This window comes from Seriola lalandi, unplaced genomic scaffold, assembly GCF_002814215.2.
Source record: "Seriola lalandi dorsalis isolate HSWRI2012SDOR001 ecotype SW California unplaced genomic scaffold, Sedor1 jcf7180002054883, whole genome shotgun sequence".
In the NCBI taxonomy this organism is placed as follows: Eukaryota; Metazoa; Chordata; class Actinopteri; order Carangiformes; family Carangidae; genus Seriola; species Seriola lalandi.
The window spans coordinates 1,388,244-1,404,208 of NW_019525658.1; the positions used below are offsets into that span (position 1 = coordinate 1,388,244).

The 15,965-nt window shown below is 41.1% G+C and overlaps 1 protein-coding gene across 2 annotated transcripts in view; it reads left to right on the forward strand.

Moving 5' to 3' along the window:
* Positions 1 to 15,965, forward strand: part of whrnb (whirlin b) — a 77,354-nt gene that overhangs the window by 43,826 nt on the left and 17,563 nt on the right. For both annotated transcript variants that reach the window (XM_087171646.1, XM_023397640.2), the window contains exons 3-4: positions 1,070 to 1,195; positions 13,999 to 14,273. In XM_087171646.1, coding sequence (XP_087027772.1) covers positions 1,070 to 1,195; positions 13,999 to 14,273 — 401 coding nt within the window. The remainder of the gene's footprint in view (positions 1 to 1,069; positions 1,196 to 13,998; positions 14,274 to 15,965) is intronic.

The window sequence follows — 15,965 nt, forward strand, 5'->3', positions numbered from 1 at the left end:
GATATTCCTGAGCTGCTTGACATTCCTGCTACTTTGTCGGCCATCTTGGTTTTGACAAAAAAAATGTTGCACTAAACACAGTTGGCCAATGGGTGGCAGTGTATGGGATGACTCACAAGAGTCCACTGTAGTGGCTGATATGCAACCTGGCGATCTAAACCCATGCATATTCAAGAAAACAGCTTTTGAATAGCTGTCCACTGTAGTGACCACTATGCGTGAAAGGGTTAAAGGCAAAAGCCTAAAACAATCATTTAAAAAAGAAAGACAGTCTGTGTCCTCTGACTTTTTCTCTGATCATGTTACAGTAAATCCAGCTGAAATCACAGATCAGTCTTTGTCTTTCATTTATGTGTTTGGTGATTTTGTCAGACAATGTTGTAAAATCAGGATTTGACCAGAGGCGGTCCATGACTATGTCCGGACATACACTATGGGTTAGTCCAAGTCTTGTATAAAAACTGTTATTGCTGAAGGAATTGAAGGGATTCATGTCAAAGTGAAACTGATCAAAAATGTATCTATAAGCCAGTTTTGAAAGGCATCCATGCTAAAAACATCAATACTTGTGATATCTTTGACATGCATATACAAAACACAGTAGTAGTGACGACAAAATGCACTGATTGTGATTGACACACCGTGCTAAATCACCACACTGAGACATGATTTGTCAAATGCAGATGCAGACACTGAGCTGATACTGTTCAAATGACTTATTACACATACTTACATGTAGATGAGGAAGGCAGGGGTCCATAACAGTGAGGCTGTCCACTAAAAGAATCCAAAAGACAAGCAAAACAGAAACTGAAGCACATGGAAACACCAGGGAAAAGGGAACAGACACAAGAGGAGAGTCCAGGGAAAGTCAACAGACGAATTGATGAGGACTCAAGGAAAGACAGAGGGAACACAGTGCACACAAGTTAATGAAACAGGAACAAACATCAAACATAAATTCCAGAGAGAGAGACTCCTTCCAGGGCAGATCATGACATCATCTTTACGTTAAAGAGTTTGGTTTATTCACAAAGCTGAGAGATCTGAATGTCTTTCTTCCGTGCAGGTAAACCTGAATATGGATGATGGCCGCTCTCTGGGCCTAATGATCAGGGGTGGTGCTGAGTATGGGCTGGGGATCTACATCACTGGAGTGGACCCTGGATCTGCTGCAGACGCTGGTGCACTGAAGGTACCCTGACTTAACCTGTCCTGATAGCATGGCTGTATCACACCACAAAATCTGCAAAAGTTTCCAGTTTAATGAGACTTGAAATCTTTGAAACTGTGGCATTGCCTGAAGATATTCAAAAGAACAATTGATTCTTGGTGTCACTCAAGCTTTATTCTTTCTTTATTCAGCTAAAATCTGGCTAGTGCGCAGGCTAATTCTGATTAGTGCTTTCAGAAGACTTGCAACACTGTAGAATGCTCTATTAATTTGTTTATTTATCTTGTATTTTATCACATTTAGGAAAAAGTACGGTGTTATTCCTTCAAAGAAATATGTGTGTGTGTGTGTGTGTGTGTGTGTGTGTGTGTGTGTGTTTATTCCTCTAATTCTGGTCAGATCTGACCCTAAGTCATAGTCAAATAAAGTCTTCAAGTCTTAACAAGGATAACACTGTATCCACACAGGAGGCTAGCAGGATTAGCATGTTAGCAGAGCAGCAGCCTGATTGAAACAGAACTGTATCAGTCCTGTCAGATGACAGAAAGTATGTGTGAGGCTGTAAGGTGCTATATGTTGAAGCTCATAATGAAAACGTTAACATGCTGATGTTTAGCAGTTACAGTAATATACAGCGTAGTATACTGAAGATATTGGCATGTTAGCATGCTAACTACAAACATCAGTATAGCTGGAATATTGTAAAATTTACAGGTATGTAGAGGTAAATCAATTATTGGACACCTTTAAATTCTAATCTGGGGACTCATCTGCAATTTGCTAGATGAAAACTCGGGAGACTACCAACATCCATCCAGTAGCTTTACTCTGACTGTCTGATATGCACTGAAAAGGAATGAAATGGTCTCATCACTGATTGATTGTTCTTTCAAGAATATCTAAAACACAAAAGGTTGTCAGCAGTATAAGGGCATTTGAATTGTGGTAGAACATCCTGAAATATGAACAAAATTTAAATCTTAGTCATGGATTAAATGAGATGTTGACATGAAGATTTCTGGCATCATGTCAGCTGTTAACATCTGCCACCAGTGTCTTGATGAACCTATTAGTATTCCTGCCACCTGCTAGCTATTACACTGCTAAACCTGTTAGTGTTGCTAACATCTGCTACCTGCCTTACGGCCTCAGTCAAGCAGCTGACTTCATCGCCATGACAGGCCTCCAAAAATGCTTTAGCAGCCCGGCTGAATCTGTGCCGTGTGCTTTCAGGTCAGCTTTCTGCCTCAACAAGCAGGCCACTCTCATTCTGTGCTATTTTGCAACTTGCCTGAGGGAAGAAGAGGAGAAGCCAGTGTTTCCTACCTGTAAACCATATAGTTTACCTGAATATGGCTTTCACTTTCCCTCACAATATCACATTTTGTCCTATTTGGGGAAAAAATAAAACATCCAATTTATGGGTTGATTTAAAAAAAGCAGACTTTGGAAGGCACTAAAAATTCAAAACGTTCCCTGGATGACGCTGTGTGACACCTCTCAGTTGACTTGACAGAGAATTGAGGAGGTACTTTTTTTTTTTTACCATGGAGGATTGGCTGGTCATGCTGCAGAACTGGAGCTTTTGACATGCTCTTAAAGAATACGTGAAAGCAGGAAAAAGGGAGAGAGCAGAAAGCGTGAAAGAGAGTAGGTGCACATAAAAAGAAATGTAGTGGATGTTTCTCTTCACTTCACTGATGTGCCTCCATTCACTAGTCTGCAGCCATCCATTGTCTGTGGACATGAGCTGCTGTCCATCCTTTAAGTGTGCATGAATGTGTGTGGTAGTCTGGCTACAGAAGATTGAGTGATCCTGCAATTAGAGTGGGAGCAGGAGGAAGAGAAAGAGGCAGTATATCCTTTCCTATAAAACCATTCCTCTTCCCATGTTTACATCCTTCCCTCCCTCCCTGTGTGGCAGTGTTGTGTAGTAAAGAAGATGGATGGTTTACTACATACAGCTGCAGGCCATCATCCCAAGCCAAATACAAGGGATTTTCATCCACATTAGTGCTGGCCAAACCAAACTCTTCTTTTCCACTGCAAGTTTGATAAGAGTTGAGTTGACACTGTGGTATGTACTGCCTCAAGAAAATAACTGTATGACTACAGTCTACGCCATAACCTGACACGGCATACGGTTTATTACACAGAGCATTCTGGGAAGGAACTGTTTGGAAAGGAAACACGCTTTCAAAACAGACCTTTTCAATGCTTCAAACTAAGACTTTCAGACTTATTAATTATGGCAAATTCCACCCTCTCCTCTCTTACTGGTTCAGGCTAACTTCTCCCTCTCATCTCTCACTGGTTCAGACTAGCTCCACTCTCTCCTCCCTCATTGGCTTAGGCTTACTCCACCCACTCCTTTGTCATTGGTTTAGGCTAACTTCAACCTATCCTCTCATTGGTTCAGGCTAACTCCAACTTCTCATCTCATTGGTTCAGGCTAACTCCAACTTCTCATCTCATTGGATCAGACTAACTGCACTCTCTCCTCTCTCATTGCTTCAGACTAGCTCCACCCTCTCCTCTCTCATTGGTTCTGACTAATTCCACCCTTTCTTTGGCCGGGGCAGTGTTAGTGGTGGGACAAAGGTCAAAGGTCCATCACTTTTGTGACACAAAGTCCTGCATGCCTCTCTCTAACAGATGAATTAGCAATGTAAATACCTTTTCACCTTTAAATATCTTTTCACTTGGTTCATTTAGGGCCAGAATGAAATGACTGAAGATTGATAGTCGTGCTGTTATAAAGCTGAAATAAGCAGAATTTGCTTGGACACAGTTTGAGATTGTGATGTGAAATTCTCCTGAACTCAGCATGCTGGGAAACTAGTAGATCTATCATCGCAGCTCTACATAAACAGCCCTGGCTGAAGTCATAATACTAATTTATATTTGTGCAGCATAGTGACAGTTGTTGTTGCCCATTCATTACTTAAAGAGAGTGAACTGTTATATCCATTAGAAAGTGATATAGATCTGCTCTAAATACATTCAATGAAAAATTGCTTTCTATCCTTGGAAAGATCTCTGCTTTGACTCCAAATTGGATGAATGAACACAAACACATTTAATTCAGTGTTTGTAATATTGAATACTAAGTAGTAGAAGGTATATACTCGGGGATCTTTTCTTCTCTGTCTGAATATAACATTTTAATATTGGTTGAATTCTGTCTCTTGGGAGAGATTTCCTTTGGTCATGAGCAAACTCTTCCCTCTCAATATCTCACGGTACTACTTCACTTGACACACAGCTTTGTCTGTCCTGTCCCGTGAGTCGGCTTCTTTCTCCACAAAAAATGGAGGAACTCAAAACTGCTGTGCCAAATTAAACAGATATACGAGTCAGTATTGGCCCTCTGTTCAGCAGTGGATTGTAACCAGGAAGTATATCTAAATCTGATAAGATTCAGCTAACACAGGTCCCATGACACAATCCTGAGGGGAGCACTGGTTATCAGCATGAATTTGAGAGAGTTAAATGGGCCGACTCTCATTAAATCAAGACCGTGACAAATTAAGATGACAGTTTTTTCCAGTGACGACATCACTGCCCTCCCTCGCGAATTGGTCAGCATAGAGCCGGATGGGTCTGACGCAGAAAAGACAGAGTTTTATGGGAGACTAGGATCTGCCCCCTTTGGTAGCTGATTTTATCGAGTGAGCTGTCGAGTCAATGCTGAAAACGCGATTGAGAGTTTGTCGTCGATTAATTCTGCATTAATTCTACATGTGGGGTGTTTCAGGGCATGTTGAACGTCCCAGTCAATGTCTGGTTGTAAATCCTCAAAGACAACGCAGCAAGGATTAAGTCACTGTTCCATCACAGCTCCCTTCCACACCTCTCAAATTTTCCTGTGGTGGAAATATGATTGGTCAGTCAGTCAGTCAGTCAGTCAGTCAGTCAGTCAGTCAGTCAGTGACATTCAAGATTATAGGGCTGGCCCTGCTGGTGCTGTCCAGCCAGCATTTACAAACAGTTATACAGATGAGTTGAATGAAGCTCGTACCTCGTCTCCCGCCTGTGTACAAACTGAAGGATTATGACAGTGAACCTATTGGAAGCATGGCATCACATACACAGACAACATAAGATAACAATAACTCCAGAGACAAGCTTCTTTAGATAGAGAGCCTGACAAACCCTCTGAGCCTGTGAATGAAGATGCATCTGAAGTCTAACGTTAAAGGTTCAGAGGGGGTTGTTACGCCGACCTGCTTTAGCTCAAGAGACAACTGGAGGTTTTTTAGCAAAAATGATTCTGACTTTTTTTTTTAAAGTCTAGTACAAATCACAAAAGCTTTGAATTTCAGGCAGGTGGACAATACATCCGCTTTTAGCCACCGATTGTGAAACTGCAGAAGCTTTGCCTCCTCTGTGACAGCCATAATGCAGGCGTCTTTGAGATCAAGCAGCAGGAAGTCTCCTGCCTTTCATGGTGCTGAGCCACAAGTAAAATAATCTGTACTCAAGACAGAGGGTCGGAGGGTCAAGAAGACTCTGGTATCATGATTTCAGCCCGGAGAGTGACGAAACACCCGCTGGAGCAACGTGTAAGAAAGACACACTGTCCAGAAAGAGAAAACTTGTTGAAAAAATCAAGCCTAAAGGAAGGATCTCCGTCCAGATGTCCAAGATATATCTCTGTGCAACAGAAAAGTGTTACACAGAAATTTTTACCTATAGCTGCCATTACTGACAGAGGTCCTATAGAATATTTTATTCCTGTAGATTTGGACTTGAACAATACTTCAGACCTGGCTCGGGACTCTCCCTCATCAATCATCCTCTGAATTCCATTTTTGCTCAATATAACTCTGGGAGATAGACTGATATCTCAAGTCAGCGCCACTCACCTGTACTGACCATAAACTATTCTGAACATAAGTCAATTCAGCTCTGGAACATGACCAGTGATGTGGACTCTGACACTAATAATAGACCCAATAGAGGGTTGGTCCGGAGAGCTCGGCTCAGCCTGGAGTCTGAAGAGATCCAGAGGTCCTCTCCGCAACAACATGTTTTTGTTGTTAATTTTAAGCAGCTGGATTTGAGAATTAAGCTGACCCGTGCAATCAACACCTTCTGTCTCATGGCCCCTGCCAACGCTAATTACCAATAAAGAAATACAGGGGGCCTCTCTGTCCAGAAAGCCACAGTCGCTCGCACTGTGCACCTCGGTCAGTAACGCTCTCTAACCCTTATCACGTAGAAATGTAAGAACACTCAGTGATATGTAATCAAGACAATACTCTGACCTTCGTCGGGACTGCAGGCAGATTCCTGCCAAGGCTTCTCAGTCGCAATTTAACAACAACCAAGAAAGTTTTACGACATGCTCACAACGACGGGAGGACATTGTAAAGATTAGCCTCTCTGCATTGACCAAAAGGGCTTTCAACAGGGATACAGTTTGTTTGCGTTTAATCTACACCCAGAAGAAGACAGCCACGCCTTGTCCCCCAACGCTAACTTCAGACTGGAGATGAGATTCAGAGTCCCCCCCCCACCCCATACAACCACAGTTGTTGTTTATGCCTGTTACAATTGTAATTAGGAGATAAACTGTTGGTGGATTATCACTGAGCTGAACTTTAAAGATCTAATATGTAACCTTTCCTCATTAAAATCTCTAAAAAAAAATAGACCAATGTTCTATATGTTGCTGAGTTGTGGTAAAGTGTGATTATTTATGAAACAACCAATAGGCTGACAGAAATATTTCTCTTTTTCTTCTTCTCTACCTGAGCTCCTCGTCCTCTGAATCCTCTCTGGACCTCCCACTTGGAGGAGAGCACTCACTTGCTTCTTTGAAGTTTATCTTTGTTGATGACATAATCCCCTTTACACGCAGCACTATCTGCTTGGTTTCAGTCTGATTGGCTTAACTTTTCTGACCCACATAATTCCCCAACTCAAGTGCAGTCTGGTCCTCTTTAGTGACATAGACAAGACTATCCGTAACAGTGTCTGACATGACCAGAGGCGATGGTGATAACTATATGAATACATTGTTATACAACGGTGGCTGCAAGTCTGAACCAGATCTAGACTATCATTGAGGAAAGCAGCAGAAAGTAGTTGACTAAAGAATTGGGCTCAGTGATGAGTTCAATTTTTAAACTTTCTCCATAAGCTGTTTGGAAATAGTTTAGATACTTTTTTTTTTACTACATTTAAGTTCAGAAAAGTTGAGGAAGTTGAGAGTGTAGGGAATCCTGAGTGTTTACAGCTGAAAATAATGTGAAAATAAAAGTACCTTTAGATTTAAACAGCATCTTTAGAATAAACATTATTATATCATAAATATTATTTATAACCTACAATATACTACACTATATCAGCAGGAAAGCCAGAAGTTGTAATGAAAACAGTATTTACAGAAATGCAAAAAAAAAGAAGAGAAGAAAAAGAAATATTTGTGTAATGTAAAAGGAAGCTGAAAGTCGTGTTTACCAGAACTGGTTGTAAGCAGGACTCCGTGCTGTAGGCTTATGCATTGTGTCTGTGTGGAAGCTCTTCCCACCACAGATTTCACCACATGGTACCCATAGTAAAGAATGAAAATGATAAATTCTCACCTCTTTCTTATGCTTTGTCTTATGTTCAGCTCCTGCCGGAATATGTTCTCGTAACCACATTAGTCCGGCCTGTATGGATGTCATCTCTTGTCTCTGTTGCTGTAGAGACCCGCCTTTTGTGACCTCCAGATTGTGTTAGCCTGCAGTAGAGTCGTTGCTGGCAAACAGGGTCCGACACAGTAAGAGGGTTGGCAGGATGCAGCTGTATATTATTTCCAAACAAGGATTTTTCTGGAGATGCCTTGGACCAAACCGTGGCAAGTCTCGTGTGTATCCAACACAGCAGGTTTATATTTCATAGTACACAGAAGAACTGCCTGTCTGCTTGTAGGTTACCTTTAGTTTTCCCACACTCATAATCTCTCGGATTAGCTACCACATGCATTTTAAAGATCAACCAACAGGCCTGAAAAACAACAGGCTACAATGTACTATCATATACTATATTGAATATCCCAGAGAATTGTGCGGTAAAAGTCGACATGAAGCAACTGATTTCCTCATTTAGCATCTTCATCATAAGAACAGTTGCCTAACTAATGACTAAAGATAGAAATAACAAAACGCAACATCAAGACCAAACCAAGCTGCTGCAGTAAACAACCAGAAAAACCACGAGACAATGAAATGAAACCGTTGTGCCTGTCTGTTTGAAGTTCATTCTGCGTCTGCCCGTTACATCAAACTCTCGCACATCGGCCTCTGCATCAATTCAATATCATGACGGATGTTCATCAGTCATGATCATCTCCCACATGCAGTGTCAACACTGGGCATCAAAGCAGCAAACTCCTCCTTTATCTCCTGCTCTCCTCTTCAATCTAGATCCATAACGTTACTGAGTGGATGCAGCAAAAAATAAGACAGGATCTCCTGTTGTCACAATTTTATTTTCAAGATAGGATAGGAAAATGTAAGGCAGTGTTAGTGCACACAGAGGTTGGTTGTCAGAATAACACAAGATAAATGCTGTTGTTTTTCTGGCATGGGCAGCGAGAGATGCTTTTAAGTGTTAATACAAACAGGGAGGGAGTCATTTAAGTTATTTTTGTGCGGTGCAGAAATCTGACCCTGTACTGTGATACAGTGGTGGAAGTGAGGACATTAACATTAATCCTGAAACATCCTAAGATTACCCTGCTATGTTCCTTTAACACCTGGGGCTGGATGGTCCTCTTGTCATTAACAAACACTATCTCCTCTCTGTAACGACCCGGAGGCCACTGCAGGCCAGCTAACTGCTGCTGCTGCTGAAAATAGCAATTTGCCCTCCCTCTGTGAAAAGGACAAATACTAGCGCCTCTCACACGCACACGCACACACGCGCACGCACACACACACACACACACACACACACTTAATTTCACACTTTATCGCGGGTGATCAATGAAACAACTTGTAACTCATTACAGGAGGGTGCAGGTGAGGGGCAGAAATTGAGAGGTGTGACACCTATCACACCATGAAGAAGATCATTTCAGCCAATGCGGGGGAAGGGACAGTGTCTTGAGCCCCTATAGCCAGTGTTTTATATGCATGTCCCTGTTTGTGATTAGTCATTGTCGACAAGTAAATCAAGGGTTCTCTCACCTTCAAAGGGCTCTGTCATGGCGGTTCATTCATGGTGCTTCTGCTTCACATAATCATGTTGGTGATGAAAGGGAGGTGTCCATAATTCATTTCTGACTCAGTCTCTGTCTAAGTCTTTATAAAGAGGCCCAATTCTACCTTTATTATATCTGAATTCTGTTGAGCATTAACTTACACAGGACAACTCCCTATGATTTAATCTCATTAGGCTAAATTGCTTTCATGGAGACAGGATTATATCATCAGATGAACAAGGAGGTAACCATTACTGATGTAGGCATGGATATAAATGAGGTTAGCTATGACCTCTCTTCATATAAGACCTCTGGTGAGAGCTTAAAACCTTTATAAACAAAAAAGTATCAGTGTGTCTGCAGAAAAACAGCATTGTTCCCTGGAGCATCCGATGCTCATTAAATGATGCATTTTACACAGAAAGGTCAGTTTACTAGTAATGAGGAGTTCTACTTGGTCTGTGAAAAACAGTTGCATAATTCATTATCATAATAACTGCATAATGTCCTCTATGACTCTGTGAGGAGTTTTATCAAGTCTGGGAAAATAGCCCTGATGATGTTGGATTGGGACTAACAGAAAAACTGTGTTCCAAACATGTATATCTTACAAAGCCCCAAGCTTTATGATCAATACTAAACGATCTCCCAAACAGATCACTCAAACCAATTTGATGCTACATGGAAATATTGTAAGAATTTGTTACAATACCTTTGTGTTTTTCCCAATAAAATTGTCATTGTCAGTTTTACATGTCACTTAATAAAGATTTCAGCACATTATAACAGAGGTTATTAGCCCATAAAGCAAAATAAAACAAAAAACGGACCTTGAATATTTCCTTATTTTATAGATAAAAGGTGTAAACCATAATAAAGAAGGACGGTTTCAACAACACAGAACACACAGGAAGTTTGGATTGGTGTGGAGGTGATTTGAAGTTTCTCTTTATCTGTTCATGAGACATGCTCATTGACTGGAGCAGTATTTATGGACTTTTTTTGTTTGCTCCTTGAAAAATCTGCTCCAAAGCCTCTGCTGCACTAAATACCTGACTGGTCACATCCTTCTGTCTTTAATCTGTCACTTCAAACTCAGAAGAACTTCTCCTCACTCCAAGCTCAGAATAAACAGTACTGCTCCCATTTTAACAAAGTCCCAACAACTTTTAATTAGGGATGTCTAGATCAGCTTTTTTTTATACTGAGTATCTGCCGATACCAAGTCTCAAACTTGTATTTGCCCAGATTTTTATCTATGCTTTTTATATTTATATGATTGAAGTAAGTTATTCACAGGGGCTTGATAGAAAGCTGATAGTATCTATAGTGTAAGGAGAAAAAAATGGCACATCTCTAGCTCAAACAGTCAAAGAGGAATAACACTCTAAAGATATTGTGACATTTGGAAGCATATACGCTCCCACGGGCCCAAGGCGGTAAGAAAAAAAAGTCACTTATGACCAAAAAACACGGGGAACTTAACAGGTAAAACAGAAGCAAAACAGAAATGCCAAAAACACAGAACTGACGAACTGACACAGACAACAGGGAGCAGAGAGACTAGGCAAGGTTAATTGAACACAGGTAAAAAACATAAGGGCGGGGCAGACAATCACACAGGAGGGAAACAGGATAAAGACAGGAAGTAAATTGACCACAACACACACCAGGGAAGTATTTTCAGAATAAAATAGGAAAACGCTCAAAGGTCCAAACATAAAGAGTCAACAGAAATAGTTCTGTCAGGGCAAACTATGACATTGCTGGTGCCCCCCATAGCTACAAATTAATAATCAAAGTCAAAAATACAAAAGTGGTGGACATATCAGACAACATAATGATTTTTCTTCTGATGTTAGAGCCTCAGAGAGTCATAGTGGGATTCAAGGACTCATTATGCCAAACAAGGAACTAGTTTCTATTGTCCAAAACATTTGCGTTGATACCTATTCTGAATGGCCAAACTCAAATGTGAGGCAACAACCATGGCATACACACCTTTTCCTGTGGTTCAAATTGACACATGTAGTGGTGTGAAGATGATACTCAAATTCCCACTCAGTCCAACACATTTGAAATTCTTAAAGTTTTAGAGGGAAAAACCTGTAAAACTTACAACATTCCCATCAGCTTCAGTCCTACTCTGTGTGTAGTGCTAATGAGTGAATGTTAACATGCTGAAAAAAGACAGTGAACATGGTACACATAATATAAGTGAAACATCAGCATGTTAGCATTATCAGTGTTGGCATGTTTATACACCCACATTAGCATTTAGCTTAAAACAGCATGGTGTCTAAGTACAGCCTCACGGAGCTGCTGGCAGGGTTGTTAGTCTCTGGATATCTTCAGTATTCTTCATGTGATTCTCTCCAGTGGTTGACACTAGAGGGTGTTTTGCTCCTGAGTGTTGAACAAACTGACAGAGGCACTGGGTGACACATGATTCAGTCCAAACATCCTCTACTTAAATTTGACCACCAAAGGAGGATAGTTTGCTTCAGCGCAGCATTAGTTTGTATGTGTGTGTCTGTGAGTGCGGCACCCTGCAGACGACCCAACCAGATGGGAAAGTTAGGATGACCTTGAGTTTCACTGTAATGAGTTGCTAACACCAACAGCCTCTGGGGTTGTTGTTTTTTTTTTTTTAATATAGGAGGACAGTCTCAAAGAGAACAGTTTCCAGTTCCATGTATCTAACCTCACAACCCACTGCTTTGTTTTTTAACAGCAAATATGTTGTTGTATGTTTTCAGTGGAACAACCCTTCTGCCATTAGGGGTTTTGTGTAATTGTTAGGTGACCTCTAGTGGACATAGTAATTATGATGGGACCAAAGGAGGAGGTCAGGTGACTCAGTATATACAGTGCCGCAGGACTGAGTTCTTAAATCTGGAAAATAGTTAGTTTAGCACTTCCTGTTCACTCATTCCCAAGTCTCTGGATTTCCATGCCTCTGTGCGGGCGACAGAGCCGGCAAGAAGGCATATTGTTGTCTGGTCGTCCGTCCGTCTCTCCCTCCGTCCGTCCGTCCGTCCCATTCTAGTGGACACGATATCTCAGTAACGCCAAGGTGGAACTTCTTCAAATTTGGCACAAACGTTCCCTAGGTCTCAAGGATGAACTGGATTGGATTGGATTTTGGTGGTTGAAGGTCAAAGGTCAAAATAGCGGTGACTTCACAAAACATGATTTTGGCCTTAACTCAAGACTTCACACAGCAATTATGACTAAATTTCACACAAACAGTTCATATATGATATGATTTGACTCTATATAAACTAGTCTGAGTGGAGGAGCATGAGGAGGTAATTCTAGATGGAATGGATATTAGTTAGATGACTGAAATAAGGTCCGTGTTAACACAATTTTCACATTTTATTCTACAACATAAAATACATCAGTAAATACTTCCTTTGGTCTTTAACGTCCCGGTTGCTAACAAGTGCTAAGTAAGACTGAAGAGGTTGTCGGGGACGTTAAACGTCGTCACGTTGAACATGAAAACTGATCGACTCACCAGTCCACCTTCACAGCCTCGTTGTGTTTAAACAAACTGTCACTAACTGTGTAAGAGGAAAGGCTTTTGTAGAAGAGGTCAGAGCTAAATCAAAGTAGTGGTTACGTTGAAGTCATGTGACCGTGGTGTAGTTGGTTTATAGCCTAACATTAGCTTTTTGCGTCTGACGATTGTATTTAGGCTTCAAACATCATGAAGTATTTAATTCGCTAAAATTCTCAAGTCTGTTGTTGGAAATCAGCAAACAAATGTAGTGTTGTCAGTATAGTGTTATCAGAGGACCCTAAATGATTGGAAAATGTTAATAGTATATTATTTTACGAAAGGCATTCATGTGACAGTTCAAAAGTTCTCAATCAGTTTCTGAGGCATTTACACATTCAGTAGATCAACTGTACAAAACTCATGTACAAAATGATTCAGCACTAAAAGAGTAGAAAGTAAAAGATGCATAAGTGTTTAATCAGCTCGAGCTCCATACTGTAGACCATAGAACTTTGTATCCTACCACACTGACACTAATACTTTATGTGTGCAATGGAGACACAGTAGCTGTCCTCACCTGTGTCTCCAAGACTGCTCAATAACACCTGTAACCTTCTCTCTAACATCCTGTAACGGTGGATAGAGGACGTGTTTCAGCCTCAGACTAACAGCCATGCTGACTGCAGCCTCAGCAGTCGCACCACACGTCCTAAAAATCTAAAATGTTCAAGCAAGAACTGTTAAAAACACTGACAAGCTCCTCAACGAAGAGACCCGGCTGTTCAGTGGTGTTGAAAATAAGGGACCTTTAAAAGAATCTACAGTGCATTCTCCTACGATCAAAGAGCAAATCTAATATTTTTCCATATGAAATAAACCACAAGGGGACCGTGGGTTGCAGGTTAAAAGAGCCCACACAAGAGCCAGCCTACGTCTAACTTCATACTTCATTCTAGACATGTGATTTTTTTTAATAAGATATCTGAATGTAGAAGAGATGGAAAATGTTAAGCATCGCCTCTGGTTGTCATCCAGAGATGCTACATGCAGATTTTTCATGCCCTACCTGACATCTGCAGATGAGCATGTGCTTATTTTAGTGAAACTGCTCTGTTACAGGTAGGTGACCAGATCCTGGAAGTGAACGGTCAGAGCTTTGTCATCATCTGCCACGATGAGGCGGTTCACATCCTCAAATCGGGACGCCACCTGCTGATGAAGGTGAGGGATGTCGGTCGTCTGCCTCATGCACGCACGGTGGTGGATGAGACCAAATGGATCTGCAGTCAAGGCATCGCTGAGACCAACGCTACAGCTAACCCAAGCTCTGTCACCATCCCCACTGCCAGTGCTGGTGTCCACACTAGTGTCAGTGCCAGTACCTGCAGCACCAGGTGAGTACATTATATTAATACTAGAACTGTTAAAAGCAATGAACAGAGACGTTGTAACTGATAACTGAGCTGTGTGAGTGGTTTACTGACCTAGTTAAAGTGTTTTTTTCATTGACATAAATTGCTAACCCTTAAGGTACTGGGGGAAACCAGATTACATTTAATCCAACACCCTGTGACTAAAAGCTTTACTCTAAATTGGAAGTGTTCAGTATACAAACAAACTAAACCTTAAACCCTAAAGTTAACCTGAGTCTACTGAGTTCTCAGCGTCACTGACTGAATTAGTCGTTTTTGCATCGGATCATTCCACAGTTTGATCCTCCCAGTGACATTAAAAGCCACAGGAAACTGCAATATTCTATTGTGGCTGATTTACAGTTGTGTCAGACATTGCAACAACTACGCTGTACCATGACTCGTGTACTTCTCTTAAAGATGTAACCACGTCAGGGCTGTGGCAGCTACAAACATACAAAATACAAACATGTGATTAGTCAGCTTGTGTTTGCTCCTACAAGTTCCCAATGCTGCAGGAGACCGTTGAACATGGAGAGACAGAGACTAACACATCACATCAGTTTTCTATTCAGAACAGAATGACTGGCTGGCTACATTTCCACCACTGGTCAGTGGAGTGCTGAGCCACTCTGTTTCCTGGCTCCTCGGGAACTGCAGGGAAGAGGAGTGCTTCCGATACACTGAGCCTTGCCTCCATTACAGCAAATACAATACTTTGATTCCATGTATCATTCATCATTGTATCAACACAATACACAGTGAGCAGAGAGAGGGAGGGAGAGCAAAGTCCTTGCTAACTGCTAAAGAAAATAGCAGATCTGAATAGCATGTAAACAACAGAAACACCAGCAACCAGAAATGAGACAGTACACTTACTGCAGCACAGCAAGAAAAGCCCTGTTAACATGTCTAAAGGGTTGTCTACTGAAACACTAGAGGGCTTTTAATTTGAAATTTAAGGAAGTGTTGAGTTTGTATTAACACGTAATGCAGTAAGACCTGCCTCTGATAAAAGTCTCTTATGCTCTGGAGTTGAATTAAATAAGGACTAAACTATTGTGGATCCAGACGGAGGCTGTGCTCTGTGAGAGAGACTGAATAAGAAAGTGTGTGTTAAGGAGGAGGTTCAGAAGGAGAGGTGTACAGACATGGGCATCGGTCAGAATGCGTCAGCCTTGAAACTTTGCTTTTCCAACACAATTAAGTTGCACTTAAACATTAAGGAGGGGCAAACACACATGGGCTGTTAATCTGAAAGAAACAAATTAAAAGAAAAAAAAATAGAAGTCAAGTCAAAACTAATCAAATGTCCATCTTGAGGGAATAAGGATAAATAATACTCAGTTCAAATACTCATGCATATGGATAAAACTAAAGAGAGAAAGAAAATCTGCTTACCAGCACTGCCTCCCCATGTGATGATCAGGAAAACAGTGAGTGAAAGGGTGTGCAGGGTTTAAATAGGGAGTGAACAGGTGAACTCAATCAAGTAAATGAGGAGTGAACAGGGTGAAAAGAGTCAATCAGTGCTGAGGAAAGGAGAAGAAAGAAAGTGAGGTAAAGGAGAAAAGTAGTGTCAAAATAAAATAAAATAGGAATCTTTACTACAGTCTGTCTCTTGTAACTTAATCTCTGAGTGATCATGTTACAGTAAATCCATCTGAAATCACA